Source organism: Monodelphis domestica, chromosome 3 (assembly GCF_027887165.1).
Source record: "Monodelphis domestica isolate mMonDom1 chromosome 3, mMonDom1.pri, whole genome shotgun sequence".
Taxonomy (NCBI): domain Eukaryota; kingdom Metazoa; phylum Chordata; class Mammalia; order Didelphimorphia; family Didelphidae; genus Monodelphis; species Monodelphis domestica.
Window position 1 is genome coordinate 165297293 of NC_077229.1, and position 20708 is coordinate 165318000.

At 34.2% G+C, this 20708-nt stretch overlaps 1 protein-coding gene across 38 annotated transcripts in view; it reads right to left on the reverse strand.

Annotated features, from left to right (window-relative positions):
- Window positions 1–20708, reverse strand: part of RIMS2 (regulating synaptic membrane exocytosis 2) — an 821462-nt gene that overhangs the window by 171524 nt on the left and 629230 nt on the right. For 25 of the 38 annotated variants that reach the window (XM_056823206.1, XM_056823209.1, XM_056823211.1 and 22 more), the window contains one exon: window positions 20363–20463. The exons of the other annotated variants lie outside the window; for them this stretch is intronic. In XM_056823206.1, the coding sequence (XP_056679184.1) occupies window positions 20363–20463 (101 nt within the window). The remainder of the gene's footprint in view (window positions 1–20362; window positions 20464–20708) is intronic. 38 annotated transcript variants of the gene reach the window in all.

The window sequence follows — 20708 nt, forward strand, 5'->3', positions numbered from 1 at the left end:
CCCTCCTTTACTCCTGACAGGGGAGAGAGAAAGTTCTCCAATTGGGCTTCTGGGAAGGGGGGTGGGTGACGAGAGGTGCACATGGAGAGGGGTAGGAGAGTGGCCCCAGCTGTTCAGCTCTCCTCTGGCTATGTACCATGCTGTGAACTATGCTCCCCTCAAACCAAGCTCTTCTCCAACCCCACCATAGGAATCATCTTGACCATGGACTCAACAAGTTGCCCTCTGCACCAAGCCCTCACCAGCCTGTGAGCCCCCCTTATCCCAGACAGGGGTGGGAGGAAGCTCTCCCATTGGCTGCTGGGTAGAGAGGTGTGCCATGTGAGAAATGTCCTCAGGCATAGGGAGAGGAGGAGGGGAAGGGCTCTGCCCCCAGTCCCTCTGGTTTTCTAGTAAAAAACAACAACAAAAATGACTGCAGGCATGCTCATAGATAGAGGGATCTGTGTGCCTTTTTTGGCACACATGCCATACCTTTGCCATCATGGTTCTAGGATATTGAGCAACAATCACTAGGCATTATTATTATTAAAAAATCTCTGTACTGTTTCAGTTTTCTTAAAATTTTCTTAAAGCTAAAATAGTGACATATATGTGAGAATTTAATATGATGATAATAATACCTTTTTATAATTAATCTTATGCTTGTCAGTGTCTTTATATATGTAACATTTGATTCTCAGAGTTATCCCATAAGGGGGAAAAAGTAGAAATTATTTCTCTTCATTCAGAAAAATGGAAAAGGGCAGCTAGCTGGCTCAGTGAATAGAGAGGCAGGCCTGGAGTTGGGAGGACCTGGGTTCAAATCTGACCTCTGACACATCCTAGCTTTGTGACACTGGGCAAATTATTTAACTTCAATTGATACTGTTCTGCCTCAAAATCAATAATTGGTATTGAATCTAAGACAGAAGGTACTGGTCAAAGACCAATTTTGTGCCTTTGCTTGCCATTCTTTATACTCCCCTTGCTAAATTTAAACAATCTGGTAAAGAAGCATTTTAAAACCACCTGCAGGATTCTAAGCACCATGCTAGGGATGGGGATAAAAACAAAGATGAAACAGGCATCCTCAACTTCAAAAACCACCTCATATGCTACTTTTGACAGAAAATATTACCTGATCCCTAAGGATATTAAGTCTTCCCTATTAGATCTTACAGAGAGATGTTTTGAACATCTCCAAAGTACTTCTAGAAAGAGTCCTTAGTTAAGAAAGTTCAGAGGTCACATTCCTCATACTGAGTGACCTTGTAGAAGCTGATTGCTTCCTGTCTTATATGACTCATTGCTGAAGGTTTTGTACTTTGAGATGATAAAATTCCTTCACTGTTTGTGGAACTGAGAGAATTTTTGATTCAGTGGATATATACAAATAGAAGAAGCCTGCCCCCTCAATCCTCTCTTCCACTCAGGCTGTGAATGGTTTCAGTTGTACTTTGAATTCAATCCATTCCTCAATCCTGATCTTCATGTATCTTTGAACACATGACTTTCAAAGCACATATCTTCTCTAGGCAAGCCCTACCTCAAGTTTAGACTGTATCTTTTTTGTTTCTTTCCCAAGTAGGTGACTGGGAAGCAATCTTAAGATGGATGTGCCTAGACTAGGAGGTAGGCTTTTAAGTTTGAAAAGTTTGTGAGTGTGGTAGTATCAACAGTGTCCACCTGAAGGGTGGGATCAAAATCCACTGGAGTGATTGGTTTTTACAGCAGATACAGGAGGGATTGTTTGCAGCAAAACCAAAAACCCTTTGGATATAGAAGCCTCTGATTACAAAATTCAGTTGAAGATTTTAAGTGGAGCGACAATTCAGAGACAAGGCAAAATGTTGAATGCCTAAATGGCTTTCATGAAATTTAAGTATCAACTGCTCAGAAGGCTGTAATAGTAGTTCTAAGCCAAATGACTGAACTTGTTTTGTGCAATGTATAGCTATGGGCATCATGTCTTTAGTATTATTTTATGTGAAGAATAAAGTACTTGTCTTCTTTAATATTGGCAATGGAATAGTGAGTAGAAAGGGACTACAAAGATAGAATTTCACAATCTTTGACATATTCTATTAATAATCATCGGTACCTAAATATGAAGTACCTAAATATGAAGCAATGACTGATAAGCTGCTATATTATTAGAAGAAATAAAATATATCAACATTGTCTTACCTTATATAAATGAATTTAGAAGGCAAAAAGAAATTAGTTAAATTGATAGATTTATTTGAAGAAGCATCACACACCAAAAGCCAACATGAAATATTATTTCATGGTGTACTTTTTCATCTCATATTTCAGGGTATTGCTAAACACAAGTAAAATAAAACACCATGAAATTAAAATAACTTCAGTTTATATACCAGTATCTGTAAAACATAATAAAAGTGTACAAAAATCATATGAAGTACTTCACAAAATTCTACAAATCAAGTCAGTATATGTTTTGATACTTGAATTTTTAATGTGAAGGTAGGAAAATGGAATGATAAAGAAAAGCATGTTGGAAAATATGATTCAAATAGAAGAAATGAAAGATGCTGAAGCCTTATAGACTACTCCAAAGTTGTGTTTATATATAAATGTTTTCTTAGGGAAGATAATTAAAATGGAACAAGGACAGCAAGTTTTGAACAACATGACACAAATTAAATTTACTTAAAAGAGAAGACATGGATGTAATGGAAATTTAGGCTTCATGGTAGGAAAAGCTACCTATGTGAATATACCTAACTATGTGAATTTTAAAACTATTCCACCCTAATCAGACCATTCTTTAGAAGATCTGATTTAGCTATTTCCTGATCAATAACAATGAAGATACTTGGAATAACAGAATCAGGTCTTGGAAACTCCACATTCTCCACCCTACTCAGTTTAACAAGATTTTGAAAGGTCTGCATCAAACTCAAGATTTAATTATTTGAGGAGATGGCCTTCAACAGACATGTGCAAAAAAAGTACAGACCTCTGGGCTGTCCTAAGTCAAGCTAAGTCCTCATTGGTACAGATGAGATGCAGAAAAGTGATGTAAAAACGTCCATATAAGGCATGTCAGTTTCTGACTCTTTCTCTTTCCCTGGAGAGAGGAATCTGGCTGGCAGCGTTCAGACATCTTGGAGTGTTGGGTGGTGAATTTTGTCCTGGAGCTGACTTCAGGTTTGGGCATCTTAGCTAAGCCTCTTTGGAGGTCAGGCTGATTCTTTCCTCCTTCACACTCAAAACCTTACTTTCTAGATCTCCTATCTTCCTGCCCGGTATTAGCTCCTTCCTTCCACCTTCTTCTTAAAATCTTCTCTACTATATCAAATTAAATAACCATAAAATTTGGCAGCTGACTTGGGTATTTTATTATTTGGGATTTCCCTTGGCGACCACTTAAATTTAGATTTTTTTCCAGCCTCAACCGTAATCTCACCCTTTACAACTATTAGAGTTATCCAATGGAATGGAATAGAGGTAGTCAGTCCCCTAGAATAGAGAGCCTGGATGACCATCCTTTATCTTTGTCGTACAGAAAATTCTTTTTGAGGTACAGGTTGGATTAGATATTTGTTGCAATATCTTCCAACTCAGCAATTTCATTATTCTTTGAGTAGTATCTTGGTGGTAGGTTTTAGAATCTATCTGTATGTAGACAAATCATTAACTAACTAGTGTAAAGATTTTTAAAATCAACATCAAAATAAAATAATTATAAAAAGTTAAAATGTATACCATAGTACAAACTAGAACCTGATATGTTTACACAAATTGTTGATGCTAAAAATGGGAAATAAAAAAGAAAACAACATGGACTGGGCTAATCACAATTTTCTACAAAAGTTCAATTGACAAAAATCAATCACTACAATGAATGAACTGGCCTAATTATCTCAAAAAACACCTTAGCCAGCAAAAACACAGGTTAAAAATGAATTAATTTGCAGACCACTACAGAGGAGGATGCTAGAAGATCATGAGGTATCTTTTCTCAAAAAAGAGTAAAAATGCATTAGAAACAAACCTACAGAAATTGTAGCATTAACAGATACATCATTCCAAAATCTTTCTTGCAATGAAGCAAGCAAGAGAGCAATAACAAGACAGAAAAGAATTCAGATTTTTTTTGGCATATTGTTATGTTGTTATATTGTTTGGTATAGTGTTCTATTCTTATTAGAACCACTTTATTTAAATTTTAAATCTTTATTCATCAATATGCTGTATTAAGATGAAGAAATGATATAACTAAATGAAATGAGGAAAAATCATGTACAAAACCATGTATGCCAAGAGAATCTGTATTCAAGACACCAATAGCTTAAAAGCATTAAGAGATTATTATTTTGCTAAACATAAGAGATACCAGAAGAATGGAGAAAACAAAAACAGAGTATATTAATACCCCCAAAAAGTTATCAAGAGAAAATTTACATCTATCAACTTAGATTTAATGCTTTTTAATCTTATAAAAACCTTTTCTTGGGGAAGGATGAGTCATATATTGATCTCTTTATCCATTAAGGATGTACTAGAGGAAAATTTTGAGAAAGAAACAGAAAAGAACTGTCTTTTATAGATGCCACATCTTGATTCAACCTATCTAAGGGAATGAAACATGCAAGATTATACTGTGTTCCTTTTTTATTCCTTTTGAAAAAAGCATTTGGATCAACAGACCAACTCAAAATTAAGGATTCCCATATAAAGAATATCTAAACCATGCTTTTGTCTCCCCAGCTTGTCTGGATTATTAGTAACTCTGGCTCTCATTACCATATCTAGTTACTATGAGGTCTATAATACAGGTGTAGATGCTGAGAGGTCTCTTGAATTCTCTTGCATTGACTTCCATGGAAAGTAAAAAAAAATGGTATATAGATGGTTGGATTCCTTTGGGTTACCACTGGTTTACTTCATATTTCCAACATGCCTTCTTATCATTCGGGTAATGTCCAATTTAGAGAAATATACAAAAAGGTACTGATGGAGAGGCGTGTATTTCCATTTACATCTTATGATTTAGTGACTCCTCCTAACAACAAACTCCTTCCTTAATTATTTATTTGGTTTACACTCATATTTTCTGACCCAGATTTTTGAACATTTGAAAAAAAATAATAAAATTCATTTGGAAGAAGAAAAGGCCAAGAATATTAAGGGAATTAATGAAAAAAATGTGAAGGAAGATGGCCTAACAGTACCAGATCTCAAACAGTATTACACAACAATAATCATGAAAAGAATCTGGTACTGACCAAGGAATAATTGTGGATCAGTGGAATAGAGTAGATCAGTGATGGTGAGCCTTTTAGATACCAAGAACCTAAACTGCAACCCTCACTGCCACATGTGAGTCCAACCCCACATCTTACCCCAGGAAAGGGAGGGAGGAAGTGCTCCCATTGGGCTTCTGGGCAGAGGAATAAGTCATATGAGAAATGTCCTCAGGAGCGAGTGGAGTGGGGAAAGGGAGCAGCCCCCTCCAGCACACATGCTATAGGTAGGTAACATGGGACTAGGTACACAATACCTAGTAATAAATAATCACAGAGATTTAGTGTTTGAGAAATCCAAAGTTCCAAACTTTTAGGGCAAAGAACTCAATATTTGACAAAAACTGTTGAGAAAATTGAAAATGGTATGGCAGAGACTAGGGACAGACCAACATCTCAGACCATATACTAAGATAAAAGTAAACATGGGTACATAATTTAGACATAAAGGGTGATAGCATAAGCAAATTAAGGGACCATGGCATAGTTTACCTGAAGAAATATGGATAAAGGAAACATTTATGACCAAACAAAAGATAGAGACCATCATAGGATGTAAAGTGGATAATTTTTATTATATTAAATTTAAAATTTGTGCGAACAAAACCAAAGCAACCAAGATGAAAAGGGAAGTAGAAAGCTGGGGGGGGGGATTTTTATAGCAAGCACCTCTGATAACGGTCTAATTTCTCAAGTATATAGAGAACCAAGTCAAATATATAAAAATGTAAATTATTTTCCAATTGATAAATGATCAATGGATATGAAGAGATAGTTTTCAGATGAAGAAACCAAAGCTATCTATAGGCATATGAAAAATGCTCAAATTCATTCTTGATTAGAGAAATACAAATTAAAACAACTCTGAGGTACCACCTCACAAGTATCAGAGTAGCTAATATGACAGAAAGGAAAATGATCAATCTTGTACAGGACATGGGAAAATTTGAACACTAATGAACTGCTGGTGGAATTGTGATGTGATCCAACCATTCTGGAGAACACTTCAGAACTATTTCTTCAGGGTTCTAAAACTATTGTGCAAAAGGAAATTTTCCCTCCCACGAGTGTCAGGGCATGAGCCCCGAAGTGAGAACTGTGTCAGAGAAATCATTGGATGAATTTAGTCATGAGGGTAGAACAGCAGCCAGAAAAATGGAGCAATGGAGTAAAGAATATCACAAGACCAGGAGGGAAGGATGACCTTCCCTGGACTGACCCCCTGGGCAGCATAGACAAAATGGAAAGCCATGGTTGGTGCCTGTGATGTGAAATGTGAGAGTTAGTGGGCAGAGAAAGGATTTTATAAGGAGGGAGGAAGAAGTAGGGTCTCTCTTGGCTAGGAAGTCAATGAAGCTAGCTGGATCTGCTTGTGAGTGGGGAGTGTAGGAGGTCCATTATTTTGGCGTTAGGCTAAATGCAGCAAATAGGAAAGTGCTCTTTATAAATCTCTCCTATTTTCTCTCTTCTTTCTACTGTTACTTTTGATTTAATAAATTAATAATTTTAAGGACCAATATCTTAATTTTAACCCTTACACTGTGAATTCCCTTTTATCCAGGATTGCCACTACCGGACTCATGTTACTAAAAAAAGAAAAAAGATAAAAAGGGAAAAGGAACTATTTGTACAAAAATATCATAGATTTTTTTGTGATAGCTAAGAATTGGAAATTGATGGGATGTCCATCAATGGGAGAACTGCTGAACAAGTTGTGGTAAAAGATTGTAACAGAATACTACTGTGCTATGAGAAATGATGAGCAGGTTAATTTTGGAAAAACCTGGAAAAATTTAAGTGAATTTATGCAACGTGAAGGGAGCAGAATCAGAAGAACATTGTACATATTAACAGCAATATTTTTTTGATGAACAACTGCAAATAATCTACTTATTCTCAGCAATGCATTTATTTAAGACAATCCCAGTCTCATAATGAAAATTGCCATCTGCCACCAGAGAAAGAACTGATAAAGTCTGAATGAAGATAAAAACATACAATAACTGACTTCCTTTTTATCTTTTGAGACCTCTTCTACATAATGACTAATAAAATGTTTTACATGATTGCACATGTAAAAATACCTATTAGATTGCTTACCATCTCAGGTAGGATAAAGGGAGAGGAGAGTAAAGGAGAGTATTTAACCCACATAAAAATGTTAAAAATGTTTTTACATATAATTGGGGAGAAATAGAATAATTTTTAAAAAGTATTTCTCAGCATATTTCTCAGCATGCCCTTTTAATGTTACCAATATAATTTTCTGGGATCTGACACCCTATTTTATAATTATTGACTCTGTTAGGCAGGATTTTCATATAAGGATAGCTGTAATTTCCCTGGTATATGGAACTCCCTTGGCAAGGGAACTCTCCCTAGCTACTGAGGCTGATACTTTCTCTGTACCTTATAGTTTTTAGAGAGTTTCTGATAGGCACTGAGAGGTTAAGTGATTTTCCAAAGGCTATACATTCAATATGTGTCAGAGGCAAGACTTGAATGAGGTCTTCCTATCTCCAAGACTGATTCTCCATTCATGATGACAAAAATATGTATTTAAATCTTCCTCTCAGAAAAATAACACATGACATTAAATCAAAAGAATCAAAGCTCTGGGCTACTCAAAGATCAATGGAGAGATGCCTTGTACACACAAGTAGGCAATAGCCTATTTCCTTTTTTTTTTTAATTCTTACATTCTATTTTCGAATCCAAACTAAGTTCTGTTTCCGAGGCAGAAGAGCAATAAAAGCTAGGCAATTAGGGCTAAGTGACTAGGCTAGGAATTGTCTGAAGCCATATTCAAAACCAGTACCTCCTATCTCTAAGTCTGGCTCTCTATGCACTAAGGCACCTGATTGCCCCATAGGAGTCTATTTCCAATGTTGATTTGTGAGCAGGGAATACTCCAAGGGGATATCATTAAGGAAATATATGATTAAAAATTAAGGTGAGCAAGTTATTTAGTAACTTGATAACTCAATAAACAGCTAACTAAGTGCTACTAATATCCAAATTTTTTTTTTAATATCTAGAAGAAAGTCTTGAGGATATTGAGTAGATCTACAGACTCAGATACAATAATCCCATAGTATAAAAAGTCATGGTTCAATTTTAATTTGGCCTAGGGAAAAAGATACTCATGATTTAAATAAATAATTTTTATATGCAAATATGTGCATCAACAGATGCACATACTATTATATTACATATTCTGTAAAACTACATAGGAAATTTAAATTAGAATGAATTTGGTTTCATAGAGAATAAAAGTAATTGTTAGCAGAAGGTGGACTAGTAAAAATGATATCTCAACCATGCCTGTAATATAATTTTAAATACTCATGTCCAGACTCCATTTCCAAATCTTCCTGCCCCCAATTCTGAGGAATAAATATTATTTCCTTTGATACATTTCTCCCACTTAAAGTACTTTTTTCATTCATTCATAGTCACTAAATCATTTTGTACCCAGCTAAACTCATAGATGTTTTCATCTTGCAAGATCACTTCAGCCCTAGTACTCAACTATATCAGTATCCTTTGCTCCTAGGGCTTCTGCTTCCCTTCCTTTGATAAGTTAGAGAACACTATTCCCAGAATGCTAATTTTAGGAGGGAGCTCATATTTGCCATCTCTTCATTTCCTACCCAGCTGCACTCCTCTGTACTCCCCAACACTTACACCAGGTACTTTCTCTCCTCCCATTTGCCATTTTTTTCCAGTCCTGATGACTTGAATTCATCAAGAGTACCTCAGAAGCATTATGGTATACAATGGTGTCAAAGTGAAATAGAAATGGGTCTCTTCAGGTCATATACTGACTTAAACCACTTGCAGCCCATGAACAGCAAGTTTGACACCTCCAGTGTAGTGGACAGAGAACTAGATTGGAACTTAGACCAATGTGTCTCAGACTTTTAATGGCTATCTGACCCTGGGTAAATCACAAACTCTTAATTCCTGTTCCTTTCCTCTGCTGATTACTTCCTATTTTCCCTGTGTATATTGCTTATTTGTACATAATTGCTTGCATATTGTCTCCCTATTAAATTATGAGATCCTTGAAGATATAGACTGTCTTCAGTCTTTGTATTCCCACTATTTAACACAATAACTGACACATAATAGGTGCTTAATATATGCTTACTGATATTCACTGACAATTTCTTTGGACATCAATTTAATTATATGTAAAATAAGGAGATTTAAAATGGATAATTTCTATAATTTCTTCCAGATATAAATTTATAATCCTATGATTTTACCAAGAGCTGAGCTGCTTCTCTCCTTAGTTTATCTTTATGTAGTATTGCTTTGACAAAGCCTCTTCCAGCTATTACATTGCTCTCTTTTGTCACCCATACTGAATCAAACACCAAATCTTGTTTCCATCACTGCTGTTTTTATTGTTCAATTGTTTATTTGAGTCTGATTCTACATGATCCCATGGATTTTTATCTATGGCGTTTTCTTGGCAAAGATACTAGAATGGTTTATTATTTTCTTCTCCAAAAGATCTTCATTTTAGAGATGGGACACTGAGGCAAACAGGGGTTAAATGACTTGTTCAGGATAACATAACTTAAAAATGTCAGACCAGTTTTAACCACTGATCTTCTTAACTCCAGGCCTGATGGTCTCTCTAGTGTACCATTTAGCTGCCTTCCATCACTGTATTGTTTCTTATATAATCCTTGTTCTTTCTTCTGACACCGCCACCTTTATGGCATCATGACCTCACAACTGGACTATGACAATAATTTGCTAATGGGCTTCTTGTCTTCATTCTCTTCTCAGTATAGTCCATTCTCTCCTAAACTGTCAAATTGACCTGCCTGAAGTACAGGTCTGACAATGTTATATTCCTTTTTTCAATAAACTCTACTGTTTCCTTCTAACCTCTAGGATCAAATAACAAAATCTATTTGGCTTTTAAAGACCTTGATAACCTGGACTCATTCTACCTTTCCACATACTCCCTTCCTCTTGGATCCTTCCACTTACTCTGCAATCTAGTGACACTGACTTATTTTGCTTTTCCACAAACAAGAAACTCCATTTCCAGACTAAGGATATTCACACCAGTTGTGGTCCAGAAGATAGTCCAACTGTCTTCTGCCTTTCTTTATATTCCCAGTGTTTAACACAGTTACTAGCTCATAATAGGTGTTTAATACCAACTGATTCACAGACAACTTCTTTGAACCTCAATTTTATAATAAAGTGTCTCTCTCTTGATCTCTGCCTACTAGTTTTCTTGCTTTTCATCAAATCTTGGCTACCAGTTGAACTTTTACAAGACAATTTTCCCAGTTCTTAATCTTAGTACCTTCCCTCTGAAATTATCTCAAGGAAGGAGGGAGGGAGGGATGAAGAGAGGGAGAGAAGGAATGAAGGAAGGAAGAAAGGAAGGAAGGAAGCAAGGAAGGAATGAAGCAAGGAAGGAAGGAAGAAAGAAAGGGAGGAAGGAAAGAAGGAAGGAAGGAAGCAAGCAAGCAAGGAAGCAAGGAAGGAAAGAAGGAAGGAAGGAAGCAAGCAAGGAAGGAAGGAAGAAAGAGCTCTACCACCAAAGAGTCCTTGGCATTGCAAAGTAAAGTTTTAACAAAAGCTACTGATATTTTGTCAGTGTAAATGACATTAAAGAAGATGCATTACAATGTTTCACCACTACACTCTAAGGCCCCTGAGACCTTTCCATCTGACTTATAGTTGTAATCTGGCTTATATGTTATTTCCCTCTTTAGAACATAAGCTCCTTTACAGCAGGGACCACCCTTCATTTCTATTTGAATCTTTAGAGCTTGGCACAGTGCTTTACACACAGTAAGTGATTAATACATTCTTCATTCATTCATTCATTCATTCATTCTTCATTTTTTTCCTACTCCTTCCCTTTTTTTTTCAGAAAGGACAGGAATCTTTTAACTTCTTGCAGTGCTCAGTGAGGTTTTATGTCAGAGAAGTTCTTTTACTCTTTTGTATACAAACATTTACTTTTTCAAGATGGCAATTGTTATAAATATGTTAACAAACTCTATTGCTAAAGTTTTTATTAATATTTGAATGCAGCATTGAGAGTGGTGATTAGGAACAACCAAGACTTAAAAGAGATTTAAACGGACATTTTCCCAGAATGTACTCTGGTTGATAGCTCACATCTAAAGAAGGCAATTATGATTAATTTTTTATAATTTCTCAGGGCAGGGTAATAACTGAATAGGCTAGTATCCACCATTTTATTTTAGTTTTTGCAGACCAAATTTGAAAGAAAAGCTACAGCAAAATTAAAATTGCCATTAGAGATAACACACACACACACACACACACACACACAAATTGAGGGAGGGAAATTAATCAATTCATACAAAATTATTTTAATATATAGTTTATGAAAAAAAATTTCTGGCCTTAATTTTCCTTGTCAGTTTTTACTTATTCTGAGCTTCAGTGCTTTTAATGCCAATAATGATGATGACTAGTATTTATTTAGTGACTTAGGATTTGCAAAGCAGTTTTTGACTATTATCTCATTTTCTCCCCACAGCAACCTAAAGGAGGTGCTATTACCATCAGATAAGGATATTGAGAAAGATAAGAGATTGGCTCAGGATCATAGAATTAGTAAGCTCCTGAGGCTTAATTTGAACTCTGATCCTCTTGACTCCAGATATTACACTATATACCTTTGCACCACCAGATGCCTTAATATACAGTACTATGATACACTTTTGTATTATGAGTCCTTGCTTCTATCTTTTTTACATCTTTTAAAATCTTAATTAATAATTCTTCTGTGTATCTACACTGACCTCTTTATATAGCTTTCCTTTTTCTTCCTCATTTCAAATGTTTCTCCTGGTTTTTATTTTATTGATGCTTATTGATGCTTTTCCAATATATTCATTTTTGAACGTATCTCCCATCCTTCCAGTAAGCTTTCTCTTAATACAAAAAAATTAAAGTTTTTTTTTCAGCATAATAAATCAAAACTTTGATCAAGTCTGTGTGGGGAAAGTTTGACAGCATATATAACATTCCACTTTCACAGTTCTCTACGATTTCAACAGAAGTAGAAAGATACATTTTTCTTGTTTCTGGGGTCAAGCTTGGTCATTATCAATTTATAATATTTATTTTCATTATTGCCTTTTCCACTTATATTCTTACAGGTAGTAAAAAAAAATTTTATGGTTCTGTTTATTCAGTATTTATGTATCTTAAAATGTTTCTCTGATTCTTCATATTCATTGTTTCTTATAGAACAATAATCCCATATAAATTAAGGAACATAATGTTTTTAGACATTCTCTAATAGATGAAAACTTGATCTGTTTCCAGTTTCTTTTTCCAAAAAATGCTGCTGTGAAAATTTATGTTCATGTGCAATCTTTTTATGTTTGACTTCTTATGAGTAAAGGTTCAGGATTACCCTTGTGTCTTTGGAATTTCTTTTTTGAGAGAAATCATCTCTCTTGGTTGTCTCCTGCTATAGATGCAAAGGGTCTTATCTATTTTATAGGTTCCCTGAAATCTACTGTTCAAAAGTTTATGGGATTTAGCAGATTATGCCATTTCCCCCTTTCTTTCCTCATGAATTCCAAGATGGAGTGGTTATTTGCATACTTGCACAAGTTTCCTATAATTTCTACTGTGATAATCAGGGACATATTTAGAACAGATATTCCTAGACTTGATTTCCTTACTTTTTTTAAAAAAGGAAGTTTTCATCAGGCAAACAACATATTAAGTATCTTACATTTTGGTAAATAACCCTAGCTAATATCAAGATAAATGAAGTCCTACATCACTAGTTTGCCATGCTTCTATGTAGGCTTATAATGTTTCTTATTTATGTTTAAGGCTCTTTATTATACTCTAATGGCCATATAATTTCCATTTCCTAGATTTCCCTATTAATACAAAATACTATCCTCTTCACCTTTTCCTAATGAATAAGATATACTCAAATATTCTGCTTGCCATTACTTATCTGGTGCAACATATCACTGAGACTTGAGGGTTCAAATAAAGCTTACTGACATTTTCAGGGAGAAGCAGTTCTCCAGTGGATTTAAAAGCAGTCTGGAGGATAAAAACAAATAAATGCAAGAACTAACAAGAAGGTTAAAAAGCAGTAACCAAGATTAAACAGCAGTCAGGAAGTTTCTTGGGGTTTCACAAGCTCCCCACTTAAATCATTTGACTTGTGCCTGACACATAGTAATTGTTTAGTTGTTTTTCAGTCATGTCCTACTTTTCAATACCCCTTTGTGGACTTTCTTGGCCAAGATACTAGAGAAATTTGCCTTATCTTTCTCCAGATTTTTTTTACAGATGAGGAACTGAGGCAAGCAGGGTTAAGTGATTTGCCCAGGGTCACAAAGCTAATAAGTGACTGAGGTGGGTTTTGAACTCAGGTCTTCTCGACTCCAGACACAGCCACCCAGTTATATAAATGCTTACTCTCTTCTCCTCATTTTCCACCCTACCAATGTCCTAAAAAATTTTTATAGACCTCTTGCACAAAGGGTCCATAATAGAATCCCAGATCAATTCACTTGAGGCAAAATTAATCCCAGCTACTCCAGGTAATCATCATAATGAATGCTCTTGCTTAAAAAGTCTAGACAGGTGTTATAGTTACCTCACACCATCTCAATGCCACCAATATTTTAACCCACAGCCCCAAGACAAGGCAGGGTAGCTCATTAGAGAGAGCCAACTGACTTTTACTACCCATGGGACCTTAGGTATTTAACCTCCCTGTTCTAAAACCTCCTCATTTGTAAAATGAATGGAACAGACTAGAAGGCAACTTCTTTTTCTATTTGAGTATCCTAATTATATCATGATATTGGATCAGTTTGACTAAAATACAGAAAGTAAAACACCTTGAATATATATATATTATTTGCATATATGAATAGAAATATATCACAGTATAATAAAATAAAATATTCTTAGAATATTTTGTTATTTAACTAGGGAAGTAGATTACTGAACTTTAAAAATAAAAACAAGATAATAAAAACAAGGAGAAAGTTAAAATAAATAAGAGAATCAGCAAAAACTAAAACTATGAAGAATTCATTGGAAATAAAAGAATTAGTGATTAATCAATCACTTGCTTAAATGGCATAATGGATAGAGTGCTGGATTAGAAGTCAGAAAGACCTGAGTGCTAATCTCATATCAGATAAGTATAAACTATTTGACCTGAGTAAGTCAATGACCTCTTTTTCCCTTAGTATTCTCATCTCTAATCTAGAGATAATAGCAACTATTTCATACAGTTGTGAGGATCAAATGAGATGTGTTTAAAGTGTTTTGTAAATGTTAAAGTGCTATGCAAATATTAGCTACTACATTTCTCTACTACTTTTATCAAATCTTAAAGACTTTTCTTGGGAGAGATAGCATGAAATGTGGCTAGAGAGCTAGCTTCAAAGTCAAGAAGACTTGGAATCAAGTTCCATCTCTGATACATACTGGCTTATGACCCTGAGCAAGTTATTTAAGTTTTATATCTTGAAGACTATAAATTGCATAGTAGTCACTAATCTGCTTTGGTAGGGAAAGTTTCCTTCAGGTATTTCTTCCCTACACCTCTGAAATAACAGGAAGTTCTAAGCAAACCTCTCTATCTTTTTTTTTCTTATGGGTCAGGAAGACCTATTAGTTTGAGGTGCTACTTGGGACACAATCATTTGACTTCTCAGTGCTTTAGTGTCTTAAGTCTCTTAGGACTAGGTTATATAGCAGAAGTTGAGTTATCTTGGTTACAAGAAATTTCCTTAACAAGAATTCCTCAAAATAGTAAAATTATAGATCTAAATCACTCTCCTCTTCCTGACTCCCTCAAATAAATCTGTTTCACAAGGTTGTGGCAAAGTTTCAATTAAATAATGTATATGAAAGTGCTTTGTAACTGATAGGTAGAGAACCAAGTCTTCATGTGACTTCCCCATTTCTCTAACACACTTCCTGGAAAATTGCCTGCTTTCTAGTTTTCTGTGATGTATTGTCTTCCTTCATTAAAAGATATGCTCCTTAAGGGCAGGATCTATGTAGTATGTTTTTAGTTATATTTTTCCAGAGAATATTGTAGTGTCTGATATATAGAAAGTGCTAGATAAATCTTCTATCTCTCTACCTTTTTATCTATCTGAAATTGAAAAGTACTATGTAAATATGCCTTTTTAAATACTGTAATAATAGGGTAATGTTAAAATAAGAACAAACTCAAACTCTCTCAGCTAATGATTTTAACTTAAGATTTTAATTTTCTTTCCTATTAATTCTGAATGAGCAAGTCACTATAACCATAATGGAGGAGCTGGTTTTAAGCCCCCTGGACCTGAGACACTTGTTCATTTCTATAGGCAGCAAACAATACAACTTCAGAGAACAGATCCTGGAAGCCTTTCTAAAGTCCCGTGTTTCTTTTTACAGAGCCCTAAGGACTCTGATAACTATAAAGGTCATTCTACAAAAGTTACACGACATAACACTCCTCCACTGTTGGTCTGCTTCATGTATCCCAACTACATAAGGATTTCTACTATGCATGAGGATTCTTCAACTCCATAAATAATTCCCTTAATTAAACTCTTCTTTATATTTTTTCCTTCCAAGATATAGTAGAAAGTTGAGCTTCAATGAGAAGCATTCTAAGTGTTGCTGACTAAAATGATCTACTCTTTCCTGAAAATTCCTTTTTAAGGCTTTAATAGAAATTTAATACATTTTAATAAAACATAACTTTCATACTAGATTAGACAATATGGACCATTTGTGCTTTCATTATGGTAGATATGCTAAAATAATCTTTGTTTTTTTGTTATTCAGTCAAGTCTAACTCTAACTTTGTCATTTCCTTTCCTAGCTCATTTTACAGATGAAGTACTGAGACAAACAGGATTAAGTGATTGAGGCCAAAATTGAAGTCTTCAAGATGAGTCTTCCTGACTCCTAGGCCAGGTCTCCATCCACTGTATCACCTAGCTGCCCATTAATCTTTGCAGGACAACAAAATATTCTCCTTGGCATTAGCATAAATACATTAGAATGCATTTATTCTTTATAAATGTATCATTATCTTTTCTTTGACTTTACATTTTCGGTCAGTACAACACATCAGTATGAATAAAAGATATCACAAATTTTATGTACCTTGGAGTAAACTTATAGAAGTAGTTTAATAATAATGACAATGATAATAATAATAACTAACACTAATAAAGTATTTTTTAAGTGCGAGAAACTGCTAAAGCTCTTTACAATTACCTGGATTGATCCTCACTCTAGATTTTGAGGTAAGTATTTTCATTATCCCTATGTCAGAGATGGGGAAACTAAGATAAACAGAGGTTAAGTGAGTTAGCCAGGGTTACACAGTTATTATATATCTTACTTTGTATTTTGGTACTTAAAAATGTTTGTTGAATTAAACTAAAAAGTGTTTTTTTTTTTGTTTCTCTTAAATTTAGCTCTCCAGAACTTCAACATGACTTCAATCATATCAAGATTTGGTAAACAATTCCTTGTTCACCATGTCCCATTTTTAAGATATAAGAATAAGTTTGGAGCTAGTAGTAATAGATACAGACTTAGTGACCATCATCCATAGGGGCCAGTTCTGGCCCTTATAGGTTGCCACTATGGATGTCACTATTCCTTAAAAAAAACTGCCATCTTGCAACATGTATATATTGTTCTCTTGATCATAAAATACCTAATTTACTCAAAAGAATCTGATACAGTTTTTCTTAATAGATTCTCAAGAGAACTTGTTTCAATTAAATTGAAGATAATTAATAGAGACTATCAATTGTGAACAGAGTAGGGGAAAAAGCAGAATAGAAGACAGCAGTAGACCAAATGATTCAAGGAGGACCCATGAACAGAAAAATAGCTCAAATACCTCTTGGTGCCCAGTTTGAGAAAAACCTCTTTCACAAGTCAGAGCAACTTTGTACTGTTGCCGGTGGTTGCTTGTAGCAAGGGTATGAATAGTGCCAATATACTCTTGAGGATCTAACTTTGATTTTTCTGTAGAATACAGACTATTCCAAAGAGTAGAAGGTTATTTGGCATTATGACAAAGAGAAAAAGTCTAGGCTGAGTCAGTTTCAAGGCAAATATATGAATTTGTTTTATTTTTTTAGGTCTATAGTCTGTTATAGTTTGGATTTCAGATTTGTAATCTTTTAGAATACAGAAGGGATCCTTTGGATACATATTCTAATGCAGAATTATTTGCTTGATTATGTTCTGTTTATGGACACTGTCAAGAAAATCATGGTATCTCCTTCAGATACCTCTGTGTCTATGCTCATGCTGCTCAACACTTGGAGGTAGTATATTCACATATGGGGGAAAGTCTAATGAAAAGACAAGGCCATGATCAGTGGATTTTCACCTTCATAATATCACCACCTACATTTCAAAGATATGTCCATTTAAGGGTTTTAGTAAAGATTGTAATAATTAAAAATAAAATAGGGGGAAACTTTTCATAACAGAAAGACCACTTGTTTTGAAGCTAAAGGAATCAAATTTGAATTCTAGTTCTGTCACTACTTGGCTCTTGAGTAAACTGCTTAAGTTTTATGTACAACAGCTTCCTCATAAGAAAAATAGAAAGGTTAAATGAAGTAATTTATAAGGTCTATTATAGCTTTTTAATAATAGGATCCTTATGCGTGTGATGTCATAAGAGTACTCCTGTTCTAGCATGTAGAGCACAACTACATGTTGAACAATATAGAGCACAACTCTTCCATGATAGAGAGCATAAGTGCTTCCTGTCCCAAAGTTATATGGCTAGTTAAGGGTCAGAGTTCATACAAACATATGGAGTAAGACATAATAGATGAGTATATACACATTATGCATATATATTATATAAAGCTAACTATATACTATATATAGATTTTTATGTCTACATATATACATACATACATATGTACATATATATAACACTTTTAAAATTTTATGATTTTATTCTTCCCGATGCAAAAACAAAACAAAAGCAATAAGGCTTAAAAAAGGAAGTGTATCACCAAGTGGCTAGTTTTCTGATGATAAGCCTCTCTACACTTGGTTATGCTGGTCTTTGGAGAAAAAAGAGTGTTTCCAGGACCATACTACCTATGATTATAGGCTCCTAAAAGACCTAAGAAGACATGTATTCCAATTTCCTAATTCTACAGATGATGAAACTGAGGCTAAAGGGGGTTAAATGATTTAACCAAGGTAACCTAGGCAATAACCATTACAAGAAAGATTGTAAATGAGGTCTTCTGACTCCAAATTCAATGTTCTTTCTACTATATCATGATGCTTCTCTATTTAGAGGTTTTCTGGCTTCGTATAACTTGTCAAAACTTCTGCTCAATGTTCAGAACTTTGAAATAGCCCAAGATTATGTCTAAAACATGATTAAAATAAAAATGAGATTTTAATATAAAACATAGTCATAGTTTTAGGTTTCTGAATTTCTCATATTTATACTCTAAACCTGTCAAATAGATATAATCCTAAAAATAAAGCACAAGTAAATAATAATAATAATAATAATAATTAGCATTAATGTATCGATTTAAGATTTCCGAAGCACTCCATAGCCTCATTTGACCTTGACACAATCCTGTCATCATTCCCATTTTATAGGTGAGGGCATTAAGGCTAAAAGGCATGAAGTCTAAGTCACAAAATTAGAATATGAAGAGGCAGGTAAGTGGCTCAGTAGATAGAGAGCTGGACCTGGAGACAGGAAATCCAGGGTTGAAATCTGGCCTCAGACATTTCCTAGCTATGTGACCTTGGCAAGTTACTAAATGCCAACTGTCTCATCCTTATATCTCTTCTGCCTTGGAATTGATACTTAATATTGATTATAGGACAAGAAATTAAGGATTAAAACACCAAAAACAAAGCTAACATATGAGACATAATTTAAACTCAGGTCTTCCTGATTCCAAATTCAGCACTCTTGAATATGACTTAAAGCTACTATTCTTTCAAGAAATCCTAAATAGAAAGAATTAGCAAAATCCCTTCCATTATTATGACTGACATAATCTGAAGTATGAAGGATCAGAAGCAACAAGGTGTAACTCAGGCTGCTTTTCTATGGTCTTAGAGATACATCTGTAGATAAAATTTAATATATAAATATATAAAAAGAATTCTTAGTTCAAAGACTATACGAAAACAGATGGTTGCCATATTTTGTATATGGGTAGGAATTTGTTAATCCTTAATGTTATGTAGAGATCACTTGCCTTAGAGCCAAGAAGAATGAGTTCAAGTCATCCTCTGAAGCATACTGGCTGTGAGTGATTCCTAAGCAAGGCACTAACCCAAGTAACCCAAAAGACTAGAAAATGTAGACATGTTTTTCTGCATAGATATTGAGATATGATAGCTTTGTCATAGGAATTACTCTATAGCAATGAATCAAAAGTCTAGTCCACTCAACAAAATTATGAAGATAATATAATATGCTAAAGATATTTTCAAAATAAAAACATTCCAAAATATCACTTTTTTATTAATATGTAACATCTTTCATTACACTTTACTATTGCTGCAAATCATCTCAAATTGCTTTTGGTGCATGACCTATTCTTACATGGGGAAGCTTTATTTTCTTGCTATGTAACCCACAAATTAAGTGAAAATCAATATGAAAATATTACATTTTAAAAAATTCTGCACATAGGAAAATTATAAGAAGATAATATAAGTTCCTTAAATAAATGGGGAGAGAAGAAGAATTCTAAGCATGTAACTCCAAAAAAATGAAGGGTTTCCAATAGATTAATTGATTTGATGATTCACTATGTATCAAAATGATTCACTGATATAGATTGTCCTACCTATTCCAAGATGCATTTTTTTTCTGATTAAAGTGAGATACAATTAATGCTTCTAAATCCCTAAATGCAGAACAACTTGTAATATATGACAGAGTTTACAAACATCATAAAGTTTAAATTCAGTATATATTTTGAATAATGTATTGAACCATGTAAAAGATTTAATTCCACTCTAGTAATTGATTATGTTTACTATTAAAAAGAAAAATGCCTTGCCTTAGAATGGTAATCTTGTTCCAATCTGGAGTCTGATCCTGCTACCTGTTTGTATTTGTTAATTTTCATTTGGTGGTTTCTCTCCTCTATATCCATAGAACCTAGAGAGTAAAAGAAAAGGCAAACAATTAATATTCAGCATTATTGTACCTGAAGTAATGCTTTCTAAAGAATAAAAATTGATTTGACATTATTTTTGCTCAAGATGCACTTTTCCAAGTATACGTTTTAGTTAGGTTCTAGTGCTACAAAAATATGCCTTCTCAGTTTATGAAATGAGTACATAAATATTGCATATGAAAATAGGTTTAATAAATTAATTTTTGTAAATTTTTAATTAATATAA